Source organism: Maylandia zebra, linkage group LG15 (assembly GCF_041146795.1).
Source record: "Maylandia zebra isolate NMK-2024a linkage group LG15, Mzebra_GT3a, whole genome shotgun sequence".
Taxonomy (NCBI): Eukaryota; Metazoa; Chordata; class Actinopteri; order Cichliformes; family Cichlidae; genus Maylandia; species Maylandia zebra.
In genome coordinates this window covers 36,802,366-36,817,870 of record NC_135181.1, presented here as the reverse complement: position 1 = coordinate 36,817,870, position 15,505 = coordinate 36,802,366, and the positions used below count along the sequence as shown (strand labels likewise).

Below are 15,505 nucleotides of genomic sequence, written 5' to 3'. Positions count from 1 at the left end.
GTGGGGCTGCACAATGACTAAGGCATATAAAACAGAATCAGGCATATTTATAGCTTTATTAAGCTGACAGTGAAACTGCAGTGAAACTGGAACTGTTTCTGTTGATTTTGAAATGCACACATAGTTTTATAAATCTGTTGGATTTTTTAAAAATATAATCTCAGCCCTGCATTTTCCATACTTTTTACAGTGCAACGAGGGGTGTGAAAATGTTCAGCACCTTCCGGTCAGATTATTACATTTTTGTGCCATCTTTCGTGATACCAGCAATTAGGATTCAGTCACTGAGTTTGAAGTTCTGCCTGGTTTACAATGCTCCTTTTTGCTCTATTGGACTATGTTATATATTTCTACATCAAAAAGTTTACATTTATGTTTTTAACATAAGCATTTGTTGACATTTACTGTACTGGAGTTTAATTTATTGCTACATTTATTCACATTGTGATTAAAGTGGAAAATCAGGGTATCTCTTATGTTCTAGATTTGCCTAGTCTGTAAAGACTCAACGTTTTGTAGCCACAAACAGTGTTACTGTGCCACGGTGATCACTTAAGAGTCATTGAAAAACCAGGCAAAATCAAAGTGACAATTTATTCATTTCTGCAATAACTCTGGAGACCATATAAATATAGGTGATCACAAGACAAAGGAAAATGGGGCTGGGAAGGTTACGTTGTTATAAAGTTAGAGTTTGATTAGAGGCTGCAGGAAGCTGGTTTATCTTGCTTTAGCTCAGATGGATTTTAGTCGGGAGTTAAGAGGTTACTAGTTGAAGGTTAGAGGTTAAGGTCAAAGTTAGGTTAAGGTTAGAGTAAGGTTAAGGTTAATAAAGCAGGTTTAAAAAGGGGAGGATCTTATGAAGGCCAGTGTGACAAAAAACTGAGAAGGAGATGAAAACAATAAGTTAAATGAGGAGGATGGTGGATAAAGGAGAAACAAATACACACAGAGTGAAAACAAATGCGATTCTTTGGTTTGTAGTGGTTTGCAATTTCTAATTTGTGAATATAAAAAGGCATGAGAATGAAAATCTAAAACTTTGTTGAGGAAGGCCAGGCAGGCTGGGTCCACAAGGCCAGCCAATATTCAATTACAACGGCAAATCCACCTGTATTACGGGCATGCAACCTAATGGCCATAAGCTTCCCATCTAAGCTTTGGTCAGCCAGGGGTTGATCAGATTAGGGTGACAATGACCTAAATATATCTCAACATGCCGCTGTCTTCCTCATATTATCAAATGTGGCATTATTTTTTTCCACAGAACACCCCAGCTGTTTTGTTAAACAATCCTCTGAATATCTTTTTCAAAAATTATTAAAGTCTGTAACCAGATGGCCAGATTGTCTCTGGCCAGAGATGTTACACATCTGTGTGGGGGGGCAAATAGGGTTGCGTGATTGGCAGAGTGTCAGAGTCTGGCCACCCTCAAGAGGGCGTCTGGCTGACCTTCTCGTCACCACAGACACTAGCCTCGGATCCTGGTGGTGTCACAGCAGGCCGGAGGGAAAACCTAGCTGTTGTTACGACCCCTGCAGAGGTTCGAGCCACTCTCTTCACAGCAGCTTTGATGACACTGGATTTGAATGTTTACCTGTTACATGCAACTCTAACTAAGCTCAATATATGCTTAAAAGTGCCATCTAATGTCACGGTCCTGATTTTGAGCCTTTATTATAGGAAGGACATAAATCTTTAGAACACTTTTGCCCATCCTCTTACTGTCATTGTGCCCCGCAGTTAATCTGTTCTGGCTGACAAGGCTAGGGAGGGCCTGAGGTCTGGAGACATAGGAAGATAAGAAGAAATGTCAAGCTCCCTACACACCTCTGTAGGAGGTCCTCTGGAAACCCTGATGCAAATATCGCTTCTGACAGCAAAGCAGGGACTGGAACATAAGGAACCAGTCTGTCAGCTAATCAGCTATGTTGGAAACAACGGTAATACATCCAAGTGGTGATGCTATTTCCGTCTTTCCGTATCTTTTCCTTTTTTTGGGAGCGCAAACACTTTAAATCAACATTCACATTTCATGATTTAAAGATGAAGGCCAAATAGAAGGAAATATAGATTCTTTGCAGAAGCTGGAAGCTGGGAAAGTTTTTGAAATGATGGACTTTGGCTCACTTTCCATGGTCTCCTTTCTCCTGCTTCTCTCCCCTTCCTTTTCCCCTTTAACCACCGTTTATGGCAGAGGGCCCACCAGAGTTACCCCCCCCCCCAAGGCTTGAGAGTGTGCCTGATGCAAACAGAGAGGCCCCAGAAACTGTCAACAGTGATCAGCACATCAGAAGAAGTTGGAGGGGAGGCTGAGGCTGTCACATGTTTTCTGTTTTGGGGATTTCTTAAGTGCATTTATAAATGCAAAAAAGAAAAAGTTATTAGGGACCAAAGATGGCTACTAGAAGAGCTAAGGGGATGAGAAGATGGCAGCCTAGGGGGCTCAAGCCATAAATCACCATAAATCCTGTCTGACTGCTGAGCTTTCCAGCAGAAGAGCTATAGAATAAAAGCAAGCCCCCAAAGCTAACATAACCTTATAAGAGCTATGGTACTGAAAAAAGGGAAAGTAATTTCCTTGTCTCCCCTCCTTTTTGCACGTATAGTTTGAAATTTCTGTAAAACACATCCAGCTTGAAGTGACTGGGTATATCTTTTGCAAATATTTCGTAAGTCAGGAGGCTATCAGTTGGCCTCTAGTCTGGGCAATAAAGTCTGAGCAAGACATTTGTTAAGTAGTGAAGCAGAGGGCCAATCTGGCAAGAGAAGAAGAATGCTCTCCTGACAAAATATTTGGCCAAGACCAGAGGGTTTACGCAGCACCAGTTAGGGTTGGAATACGCATTCCAGAAGTTCTGCACTGATGTTTAAGAATTCAAGCCCCTGACAGTACTCGCTGCACCTTCAAGGAATGCTTTTGAAGCAATGCTTTATTGTAAGCACAGAGGTTCAAGTAAAACAGGTTAGATAAATCAGTAAGCAATGTGCATTGCTGGAGAAACGTGCCTGCTATATATCCCTTTAAGAAGCCCAGAAATGCTTCAGGCTGCAAAGAAATGACTGCGTTGGATTCCAGTTATTTACTTAGGGCCTCTTGTCTTGCTGTAAATGGGATAAATCTTAAAGGTAACTTCATATACCGTTACTTCTGAGGTAATCTTGGAATCCCATGGATACATGTACTAAAATAATGTGGACAGGGTCCAAATTGGACTGTTTATACGACCTACCATGCATGTTACCTTTATTATGAAGTATGACGCTACCTCAAAAGACTTGCTGCTTAAGAAAATATGCTGCTAGGTGAATCATGATGCTTCCTCAACACATTCTGTGTCTTTCTACTATAAATCCAGTTGTAGTATTGAGGTGAAAGAATATATAGTTGAAACCAAGAGGAGTAGGGTAAAGAAAAATGAAGGCTATACAGAAAGAAAAAATAGGGAACGTGGAATTGGAGGGAAAGGGTGGAGGAGGAGCAGCGAAATCATGCATTCTGGACAGTAGTATAAATATGCCATGTGCTTCAAGGACAGTGGGCTGGTTTGCTGAGCTTTGCAAGACACTTACCAAAGGTTTCTGAAAATAGCAAAGAAAGAACAGATAAATAGGAAAAGAAAAAAACATAGTTTATTTAAGATAAGGTTCAATGTGACTTTCCAAGGGCTAAAGTTTGGTTTGGTGTTTTGTCCCACCACAGCATTGTTAGCAGTTTTTATTACAGTGAGATGTAATCACAGTGCATTTTATTTATAATTTATGAACACATTTAGAGGATTTCTTTTTTATTATGAAAAAGTTATGTTATTTTATTTTTAGTTGTAAAATATCACAATTAGTGCAATTTTCCATTTTTTAATTGGCTTGTGATTTTGTTTCTCGTTGGGGCTTTTTAATTGTGTTAAAGGTCAAAATGACATAAAACGTGTTGAAGACTCTGCGATGTGGACAGACGCACATCTGAGTTTCAGACACAAATATGGACAAAACATTCAGAAAAACAATGACGAGTAAACAGCTCTGTTTCAGTTAAACAGGACAAACAAAGACAATTGAAAAATCATGAAACAAATAAAGACAGATGGTACAGAGATTAGACAATAGACGCCAAGCTGAATTTCTCTGTGGATTATCCAGAGAGGCACAAATCTCAAAAAGCCATGTTAACAAGGTTACTAGGTAATTGAAATTTTTTTTGAGAGAAGCTGGCCCTCGACAGGAGTATAATACAGTATGACTAAAGAAAATACTGGTGGAGAGAAAAAAAAACCCTACCCTTGCCGGATACTCGTGAGAAACAAACAACAATAATTCAAAATGTGATCGTAACTGTGCAATTAAATCTTTCAGTGCACATTTCTATTTGTTACTGCTTAATTTGAATATCTGGAATGTAAAAAAAAATATAGCAACTCATGGCATGAAATTTAACTTACATATTTAAAAAGAATTTCATGACATAAATACATCATCATAAAAATTTGGCTTTTATGCAGCAGGAGGGGCAGTGCTTGTACCAATACTTGGTACTAAATATAGCCCATGTTTCACATGATTTATATCCTTGTCAACAGTTGCACAGGAGTCTAGTGAGTGACCAATAAGAAAAAATAAAAAACCCTGCAAGAATGTAATGAAATTACAAGACAAGGCATGGACTCAATTTGAAATTTAAAAAATTCTAAAATTCAATCTGCTTCAAAATTGAAGACACTAATAATTTAAAGAGGAACCAATAAAAAATACAGAACTGTGAACTTGCTCTGTAAGGTACAGCATGAATAGCTAGTTGACCAATTGATTACTTTGTGTACATAGCTCTCGAGGACCACAACTAGGACAGGAAGTGAATGACAACACACTCTTTATTTAGTGTCGTCTACCCAGATATACATTCGCAACAACAACACAAACAAGTCACTGGATTTTTCGAATGGTGACAAATCATCGACCTAAAATATCTACCCCTTGTTGCCCTGAGCCACCTGCGGGCCTGCACTTAATTAGCTATATAATTAGACTTTGCTTTACTGGGCCTCTCAGTGGGGTTTAATCAATGGGAACAAGACAACATATCCACCACTGAGTGTGTAGAAGATGGACCTTGCTCTTATTGTGTCCTGACACAGTTGTTGTGAATCCTTTGACCTCATTCTACATTGTTACACTCTAAAACATCATCTCCCTCACCAGCTACTGGATGATGACCAACAGTTATATTAACATGTACAAGAGCTTGTGTGCTTTACTTTAAAACTTTGTGCCTCTTCTCCATTTATTAGACCAACATCCAACACATTTAAAAAACCTTTTTGGGTGATTTTCATTTGTTTAGCATAACATTTAGCACAATGTAATGATTATACATTTAGAGCTGAATGAATTCTCGAGTCACAGATTAAAGTAAAGGCTGTTGAAATAATTAGCATTCCCAAACTAGAGAAATGAACATGTGTTCTCAGTGGCACTTTGAGAAAATAATTGACTTCAGAAAAGGAAATACTGGGCATTACACATACATTAGCTTACACAAAACAGCAAAAACATCAATGTTACGTGCCGTCGAAAATGTTCTGGGAAATTAAACGAGGGCTCACATTAGTAAGAAGGAACCAGAGCAGCAATACAATGCTTTAGCTTTCCTTACCTGAGCGTAACTGTTTGATTCGCCCATTACTTGCAGTGGGGTCAATCGGCAGGAAGTCTTTGTACCAAGTGATTTCCGGGTCAGGGTTGCCACTGGCGGCGCAGAGCATGGTGGCTGTTCGAGTGCGCTCCACTACTTTGAGCTGAGGCCCCATGTCAATGTTAGGGAAGCCTGGTGGAAGAAGGTCCTCTGTAAAAAAAGAGCAGGAGAGTGCACGTGAGTCCTCTGAGGTTATTTCATTCGCTTATTAATAGATTTCATTTTTACGTTTAGATTTCAAGTTTAAGTAAAGATTTGGCTCACTCTTTGGCTAGGTTAAGGCCACAAGATTTAAGAATATTTTGTGTTTATCTTTAGAACTCTCTGAATGTGCTACCCACTAGGTTGCCATGGTTACAAGTCCTCCTTTTACTATAGACTTTCTATAGTTTTTTTTTAACCATTGTGGACCAATTTCATATTATTTAAGCAGAAAATCTTAGACATTTGTTCATCTGAGCCACACTATCAACCCAAATGCCCACACTTGACACCAACAGACGCTTTTCATGGCTGACATTTTGACATGTCACAGTAGGGAACTACTGTGACGCAGTTCCACGAAGAATGCCAGTAAGCAAATACAGCGAACCAGCATCTGCAAAAGTAGAGCCTCTCCCCTCAGCCATCATTAATGCACCAGTGCTTTCCCTACTGTGACAAGTCAAAATGGCCACTGTGGAATTAAAAAAGTCTGCAGAGAGATGTAACTGATCAGATTTGACAGATCTGCATTAAATGTGCATGAGTTCGGCAGTTACAGTTGAACATATTTGCCGTTATTATCACGATAATTTAAGTGCCATCACACTAATCAGTGACTGTTATTCAGACACACGAACGCTGTGGTATCCTTACAGCTAATAATCACGCACCATTGAGTAATTATTTCACTTTAAACACATGACAGTCTAGTGTTCTTCATTGTCATCGTCGTTCTGATGCAGGCTCCATGCTCTCGTAGGGCAATTAGTCTCATGGGTCAAATCCCCTGACCTCTACCCGGACTCGAGCAGGGTAGTGAGTAATTCTCTTTTGATGAGAGCTGAGGGGGAAGTACCCTAAGCTGTAATATGATTCAGAAGAGTAAAGCCACATCCCAAATTGGAGAAGATTGACTGACTTAGCTCGCTTTTCATTCGGCAAGCCGATGACCTCATGTTCACTTTGCAGACACTGTGGTGGTCTCACGGATATTTTGCGAGCACTAAATCAAGGGAAATTAGGGGAGCAGCTTGAGTCACAGACTCTGACTATCTGCCTTTAAAGGACAGTCATAAAAAGCTATTATTTATTTTCCATTTGCAAGTGATATCATGGTGGGACTCCCTTAAAAACCTTAACAGGACCGAGGCATATTTCATTTTCACAACCACTACTGTCACATTTTTAAGTCATCACAGTTAAGCATTTCAAATCAAAAGGCAGCAGGAATTTCAAGATAATGAATATTATTGATTCACGTAGCTTTCATAATGAATTGTTTTAGCTTTAATTGGTAAAATTGCCACATAAAAGAAACTGAAATACATACGCTTATTTTATGGATTTATATGACACACTATGTAGGGAGATATGGAGAGTGTGCATTCACATTTAGAAATGAAATATTGAATCTTCAGACAATCTGAAAAAACAAAAAGAAGAACTAGAGGGTCCCAAATCAAAGCCGGTTAAACTAAGGCTGACGTCGGTCAAGCAAAATAAATATTTCAGTGATCGGTTTAAAAAAATGCGGGCATTTACATCCTTTCATGCTTTCACAGTCTCTCCATCAGTTATTGATGATCACCCCATATAATCTCTAGAGCTCAAAAAGCAAGCCACATCACTTAGCAAAGACATAGGAACGTGTTCTCACATGCAGCATCTTCTGTGTGTCAATGATCCATGTATACCATAAAATGTGCTGCACTTCAGCATTTCTCCAGCTTGTTCTGCCTCTTGGACAATGATATCTGTAAAGAGCAGGTCTACCTTGCTCTCTGCGTGTTACATCTGATGCCTTTGACGTTGCCGGATCTTTACGGTACATTGCGCTAACTACGTCTTTACAGTGTGAAAAGTGTAGAATGAAACCTAGACAGACAGCATTTATGAAACTGAAAACATGCACTATTAGACAAGAGTGAATGTGCACAGAGAAGCGAGGGAGGACAGAAAACAGCAGTAAACAAGAAGCAGGGATAGCGGATTCTCTGAGAGATCGTGCTATCGTTCTAGCTGCTCTGACCTGATACAGCATCGGCAGCCTTTCCTGGAGAAAAAAAAGGCTTATATTTTGGTTGCTCGCTTCCCCTGGAATAGAGTCTGATAACATCTTTTCCCCTGAAGCTTACAGACTCTGTCAATAAAGGCGGCCATGCAAAAATAAATAGATCACTCATCGAGGGAGTGTTACTTTAGGGTTAGCCAGCCTGACTGTGAAGGGTAGAAGGAAACCAATGACACGGGATGATAGTATCCTAGAATTCCCAAAGGGCTAGTCCTCCATAATGGCACAGCAATTACTCTTCTATGACGTATGCCGTCTGAAATGACAGATCTTCTCAAGCCAAATGGAATCAACACACATGCATTATTCAACGATAATGTTGCTGTTTTCTTTTTCCTTCTTTTTCTTTTCTTGTTTTGCTGAAAGCAACCTTTGTCAGTTAGGCCAGCAATCACCTTACAGCCTCGCAGAGTGCTACGAGACACACTTTGCTGTTACACCCCGCATTTTGGCAAGAATTTTCAAATATAAATTCAGTCTTTTACTACACAAGCACAACTTCAGAACACTTTATATTAACTCAATCATTTCCTGGAGACGTACTTTAACCATCGCTCCAACTGCAAAGCATCTTCTTTACGACAGCACAATGCTTGCCTGAAAGAACTACAGTGCAAACATTCCATGCTGCTTGTGTTCATTAGTTTAATCCATAGTTATAAAAGGACAGTGTATATGGTTTGTGCAGCTTGGCTCTCATAATGAGCTGGGCAGGGATAGGTAGCCTGTCTGTGGTTTGCTTTTTTTTTTTGAATGCCATCATTATCCATAATTGTCTTTAATTTTGCTTCACCACTTAATATCATTATGCAAGTGACAGGTGCAAAGCCTTTAATCAGCCTCTGGTTAGCTTAGCCACCGCCCGGCTGTTAATCTGCAGACTCACGCCTGCTGTTGCGTTCTGCTTTCCACCATGCTAACTGCAGCCTTCCAAAAGGTCTGTCCTTTAGACTCACATAAGTCCCCCGACTAATCTCATTTCCACTGACTGCTCACTGCTACCAAACCATCTCTTAAACTAAATATATAAATAAATACCGAACCAGGTACCTGCACTAGACGCAGAAATGTGATTTGATGGCCATTTGGTTTGGCTTTCACTATTTTTAGGGCAAAGGGAACATATAATAGACTGATAAATGAGCAGTCTTGCTGAAAAGGTAATGTATAACCTTAGAACTCACTCTGCCATTTTGTAGGCAGTGCAAAGTACAGCTGTGTTATCCATGCAGTGTAATACACATTTATAATTTTCAGGACCTTAACCAAACCTAAACCAAACAGGCACCTGGCAGCTCAAAAGCTGGCTGGTGGTCAGCATATTGATATGCATATGGATGCTGACATATTACATTACATATGACTTTTTAACTGATGTCAACATCGGTGGTTTGAAAGCTCCCTTTTTTTCTCCGAGCCATCGGTTATCTTCCACCGATGGCTCGCTACAGCAAGAGAGAGAGAGAGAGAAAGAGAGAGGTAAATCTTGACTGGCTGGGACTGCAGCAAATGCCATGGGGTGTTCCACCATACCCCGCACCTATTACTCATATTATTATTTTCACTTACTGCAATGATTTAATTTCATCAGCAGCATAATGAGGTTAACTGATTACCCACCGCCACAGCATAGAGACACAGGCTTTAAGCAGCCCCGTGCATTGATACCACAGAGGGAGCAAGGCAGAGTGAGAGGAAAGGAAGGGAGGAGCGAGAGAATGGGAGAGAAAGGGACATGTGTGTGTCGAAGAAGTCGCAAAGAAATGGGATAATAAAGACAGCGGAAGTGGATGAAAGTGGATGTGGATGGAAAAACATTGGCGCACTCTTTGAAAGCCACACACTGGAGTCTGAAAAATTAGATCTTTAACTAATAGGCAGACCCAGCTGCTCAGACTCTCAACAATGCAGTTTCATTTGCTCTGCACCTGTTTTGCAGCCACAACTGTTCACATTAACAAGGGGCCTGTGCTGAGAGGGTGTTTATAAAATACAGATGCGGTACAAATGGAGTAAAGTCCATTTGGTCAACAGAGCAATTTGTTTATTGGGTTTTGAACAACACGCAGAGTAAAGGATGTGAAAAACAGCTGTTGAATTCTGTCATCTGGAATTGACAGTTGGTAAATTTTGATAATAGAACATTTCCAAAGACACAGCTTCTGACCAAAGCAAATTAAACTTTGAAAGAAACCTGAACTCTCATCTCTTCAATACATCTCTCTGTGACATGCCATCAGTTCTATGACCAGTAAGATTCTTGTTGAACTGTTTGAGTAATATACAAAAGGAGAACAGTGGCACAGAAAGATCAAGGGACAGAAGAAGAATAGCAACACGGGGGAAATCTAATCACAGTGTCTCTGGCCCCAGCACTGATAGCCCTCTCCGGATAGCCATCTCAGCTGAATAATGGTTATTATACAGCCAGCACTCAACCTCTACACCCCCCTCCTCCTACAGACACTCAGTTCCCAGAAAGATGTCTGAAGTCTTGTTGATATTCTCCACAGCTAGCACATCGAGCTACAGAGGGCAACATTTGCAGCCAAATCTCCCAAAATATAACCCAACGACTCAAAGACGGGCGATAAAAGATTGCAGAACAAGAAAAAATTCAGAAATGCAAAATACTAAAATAAGAAAGATGTTTACAGCATTGCTTACTGCACTGCAAAGTTGGTTTGTGTGGTCAAATTTCTGGCCGTGAATATCCAGAGCACAATCAGGCTTTTTAATCAGGCCTAAAATATGACAGAAAACACTCAGTTGACAAAAAGAGTTTGAATTACTCCTCGTAGGTTTTCAGGAGATAAAGGGTTAAAAAGAACAAATTGGTTTTAGACAGTTTTCATTGACGCTGCTAAAAAGCAAACTGTTGACTCATTTGTCCGTGTGCTGTGTATGGAGAGAGGAAATACTGTAACCTAAGAATGTCACAGAGTGTCACTGAATCCTACAGCGGCTCTATATCCCATTAAATTGGCAGTGTGAGTTGTGCCGATTGCTTCTAAATTGTAAGTGGACAAAGGTTGGTGGCGGCTTGCGTGCATCTCCCAAACACATCCTAGACTAAACTATAAAACTATCATTACCACTGAGCTAAACACCAGGTTGACATCATTTTTGCCAAAGAAAGACAAGAAGTGGAACAATATGCAGCAGCTACCACAGGTAGCAGCTATGGTTGACTCACAAAAAAAAGCCAAAATAAGAAAGGGAGAGGAAATTTACAATGTCAAGTAAAGGAAAGTGTATCACTGAAAAGGAAACAATTTCTACCATCAGGCTGAACAGTTTAACACTGTTAGCACTGGGGCCTCATTTCCTGCACATTACAGGCAAAGTAGAGACGTTTTTGTCCATTTAACATTGTGGGTTGTTTTTTGATGTCTTTAAATAACACCAAACCAAGTTTCTCTCATGGTAAATGCAGTTTTAGTGCAGAATACTTTTACTGCATTTACAACTACTTACAATAAGTGCTAAAGTTAAAGATTTCAGCTTAAATTGTTGCACTGAATTCAGCAGAAGTTCAAAATTAAGAAGACAACCTCCGCCCCAAATTTTTCTTTTGTACATTTTTTGTTAAATCAAAGCTGATATCACACATTTTCACTAATTTAACATAGATGAAATATATATATGCATTTATTATTGTTGCAGAGACATAAAGAATGCCATCTAAGCAGGGTGTCGGCTGATTTTTGTATTTTAACAATGTAAGCTAACGCGTCATCTTTTCCTCACCAGCAATTTTAAAAACCTGGAAACCAGAGTCCAGCCTATAAAAAGATGTCATACAGGTGATGTGCTGAACAACCGTGATAGACGCTCCAATGATCCCTTTCCTACACAGCAGAGAGGTGGAGTGAAAATGTAAAAAAAAAAAAAAACATGAAAAAGGCAAAATTGTGTTTACCTTCCTCAGCAAGTGGAAGTTTATCAAACAACCCACAAAACACCCCCCACCCCCGCAACCCCACCTCCTCCTTTCTGTCCTGTCAGGCTCCTGAAGAGTCTGGGTAAGACAGGCGAACTCCAGGGGAGACAGGAGATGGGACCCGGGCCATTAAAGGAAGTGCCTCTCCGTAGAGAGACGTCAACCAGTCAGGTTTAGTTTAGTTTGTGTGCATATATGGGAAGGAAGGACCGTGTGTGGAGGTGTAGTGGGCACGCTGAACCTTGACGTCAGTTTACTACATCAGGTCGGCAGTGCTGCTTTGTAAGACTTGCACATTCCAGACTAGCCTTGTTTAACTGTTAAAAGTAGTTTTCAGTTCTAAGGAATGTTGTGATGCTATCTCGTAGTTTTATTCATTAGAAACACAGGCAAAGATGCCTGGTTACACACATTAAAGAAAATTTTCTCAACTCATTTTTTTCACTTTTTTTTTTTTTTTTTAACTGACCACTTGAGGAACACTGTATAATACACTTGATAAGTTTAGTAATCATGTTTTAGTCATAATCAGTATTTGTAAACTATTTAAAGAGCGTCTGTGATGACTGAGAATGCTCATTTTCCCTTGTAAGGTCAGATAACCTTGCCATCATTCTTCAGTAGTACCTACTCTGTGGCCTTAAAATATGTATTGTCATTGGTGAACCTAGTCATTGTGGATTTGGTTGGATACGTGGAAAGGCTGCTCCTTTAGACAGATATTTGTAGGTTCAGGGCTGGTGTGTGTGAGGGGAATCAAGACATGGTGCTCCTGACATGTGAAACAAAGGTTCTTTAAGCTGGCCAAGCAACTCTGGGCCAAAACAACAACAGATGGAGAGGGCTGAGCTGCAGCGTTGCACCATTCCTGCCAAAGCAATGAATCAAACCCAAACAAATACCAAAACTTCAAAGCAAAGACCGACACTAAGAAGTGCTGGACGACTGCATGGGCTGTCGGTGATGGGCCAGTCACTGGCTAGGGCAATTCTTTTTTTTTTTTTTTGCCTGGCTTTTATGCTATTTTGAAAATTTTGTAGGCTGTCACCTTGATAACTGAACTTCGTAAAGTAAAACTCAAAATGTTTGCTACCTGGGAATGAGAGTTGTGTATTACACAAATTGTTATGGCACTGATGTATGTCTTCATACGGCAGTGATTTTCCAGAGAGGTGAATTTATATTCTTTATCACAAGTCAGGATTAATTAATTAATTCAATCATTCCATGACGATGATGATGATGATTTTTGAAAATGGTGCATGGAAATGGTGAATCATGTTTCCCATTTCCAACAAACCATAATAACCATAATGGACAGCTGGTAAATTTTCAACATACATGACTCAACCATAACACTGTGATGGCATCAGCCACACAGGGGTAAATTAGTCCATTTTTTACTTTATTAGTTTGCTTTGCAGTTTTTTTCATTAATCATTTGGTTAAACCTAACACTGGTATTATGAGGCGTGCACATAGTAACATTGTGTGGTTTTTCTAAAATGTTTTGTTATATTAATTATGTTTCTCTTTCTTTGAGTTACCTGGGTTTGGGCGGTGGCTGTTTCCTGTCTGGGCAAAAGGCGTGGCTGAGGACTGAGCAGGACCAACCATGGGCTTACCGGGAGCAGGGGTGTTTTAGGTTTAGTTAGGTTATTCTGTGCTTAGTTAATATTAGTGTGTGTTTTCGTTTTCCCCCCTATTGTGTGTAAATGGTTTGGCCAAATCATTATAAAAGCTACCCTCATGTGTCTTTGTAATTAGGCAAGGCAAATTTATTTGTATAGCACAATTCAACAACAAGGTGATTTAGGTCAGTTTGTAAGTTAAGTTGTGTCTCACTTTGTTTTGTTTAAGTTTCTGTAAATTCCTTTTTGTAGAGTTATATTTACTTGACCTCTTTTATGGGCCTGCTAAGTATGTTTTTGAATTTTGTTAATTTTGGACTTTTTGAGGGTTAAAATAAAGAAAACCCTTTTTGAAGATACTTTTTTGCCTGTGTCCTCTTTGCTTTGGTTGCTTGGTCCCTCACAAACATTCAGCACATGAGTATGGGAGTGAGGTTTATTGTCTTAGTGGCCCATTAGCTTAGTGCAATCAATTCATAAATCACTGGTTTGGGGACACCTTTGGTGAGCAGAAGAACAATTACGAACATGTAGTGGTTTGAAATGAGCAGAGGACCAGTAAGATGAGTGCTTAGTAATCACTTAATGTCACTTTGGGATGTGAAAAAAAGGATGTGCCGCTTACTGTGAGAGCAGCTGGAATGTTGGGTAAATACGTCACTTAGAAGATGACAATGTCAGGAGGTCATGGGTAGAATGCAGATAATCTGGCTGTCAAGAAAGAGCTCTGAGGCCCTCAGCATCAATTTCATTCAGTATCATTTCCCTCTGTAAAGCAGCCTTCTGTAGAATGCATGAGTGGTGAGTAAAATATACCTGCTACTGAGGAAAAACAAATATGCTATGCCTTAAAATGTGACAACTCGGTGACCAATCCATCTACACCGTTATGTGATGCTTAAATGAAAGTAAATGTGGAAGGATGTGACAGAAAATGTGAGTGTATCCATTAAAGGGCAGAAGTGAAAGCGACACATGTTGGATGTGCTGTTAACCTTCAACGGCCAAAGAGCACAATGTTGTGTAAATATGAACAGTTGCCATTAAATCCAATAGGATCTGGGCTGCTTCCAGAACAAAAGCTTTTTAATCATTAAGTCCTGCACAGCCTCTTTCACAGACTTTGGTTGCCTTCGTGCTCCTGTTCTATACTTTTCCAATAAGTGCACCTTTCCCTTAATTGCAAACCGAAATGCTCTAACAATTTTCATAAAGTCCCAGGTTTTTCAAGTTAAAATATTTGCTATGATTGTGCATTGGTATGTCTCTTGCTTGTGATGCATTACTTATTTTGAACCATGAAAGTCTTCTCTTTGCTTTACTCAGTCTTAGATGAGGCCTATCCTCCTGCCGTGGTAAATATACTACTAGCCACACTGCGAGGCTTCCCATCCAACTTTTGCCACAGGAAGTCTAAGCACGACACTGGTGAGGCATGCAAAACTTCAGGTCTTATCAACTCTGCCAGTCCTGCAGGGCCCGCAGCACGACCTCTGTGTTGTACGACCGCAGTCACCTGGGTTGGTGGCTGATGTATATGGATTAAGCTGGTGGTTCGGGTCATATCCTGTTGCTTGTCTTTATGCATGAACTGGGACACTCCAAAAGTCCTCTCCTCATTCTGTTTCCACAGGAATGACCTTGTCCTCCCCTCTTATTCCCTGTTTAGCTATGGAGGAATCTTAGTAGAGTTTGGGTCATTAGACGCTTTTGGAACGAAAAGTGCCAGAGACTACCTGAGGTTAAGTGTCCACTTGGGGGGGGTCCACCGTGAAAATTCCAAGTGGACTCCTCCAAGCCTTTTTTGTTCCCACAGTAACAGCTTGTACACTCATTTTTTATACAATGCTTCAGTATGTGGTTGATATCTGGCTGCAAGATAAGACGAAACGGTAGAGAACGTTTTTGTATTTCACTTTATTGAGATAAAATCTTGCTTTTTTCACTGCTTATAAGCTTAGTAAAGC

At 40.0% G+C, this 15,505-nt stretch overlaps 1 protein-coding gene across 18 annotated transcripts in view; it reads right to left on the bottom strand.

Annotated features, from left to right (window-relative positions):
* Positions 1–15,505, bottom strand: part of ptprsa (protein tyrosine phosphatase receptor type Sa) — a 231,861-nt gene that overhangs the window by 90,098 nt on the left and 126,258 nt on the right. For 17 of the 18 annotated variants that reach the window (XM_004562015.3, XM_076874368.1, XM_076874366.1 and 14 more), the window contains one exon: positions 5,651–5,839. In XM_004562015.3, the coding sequence (XP_004562072.1) occupies positions 5,651–5,839 (189 nt within the window). Of the gene's footprint in view, positions 1–3,573; positions 3,583–5,650; positions 5,840–15,505 lie in introns of all 18 variants that reach the window. The other variant, XM_076874371.1, reaches the window with a different exon arrangement.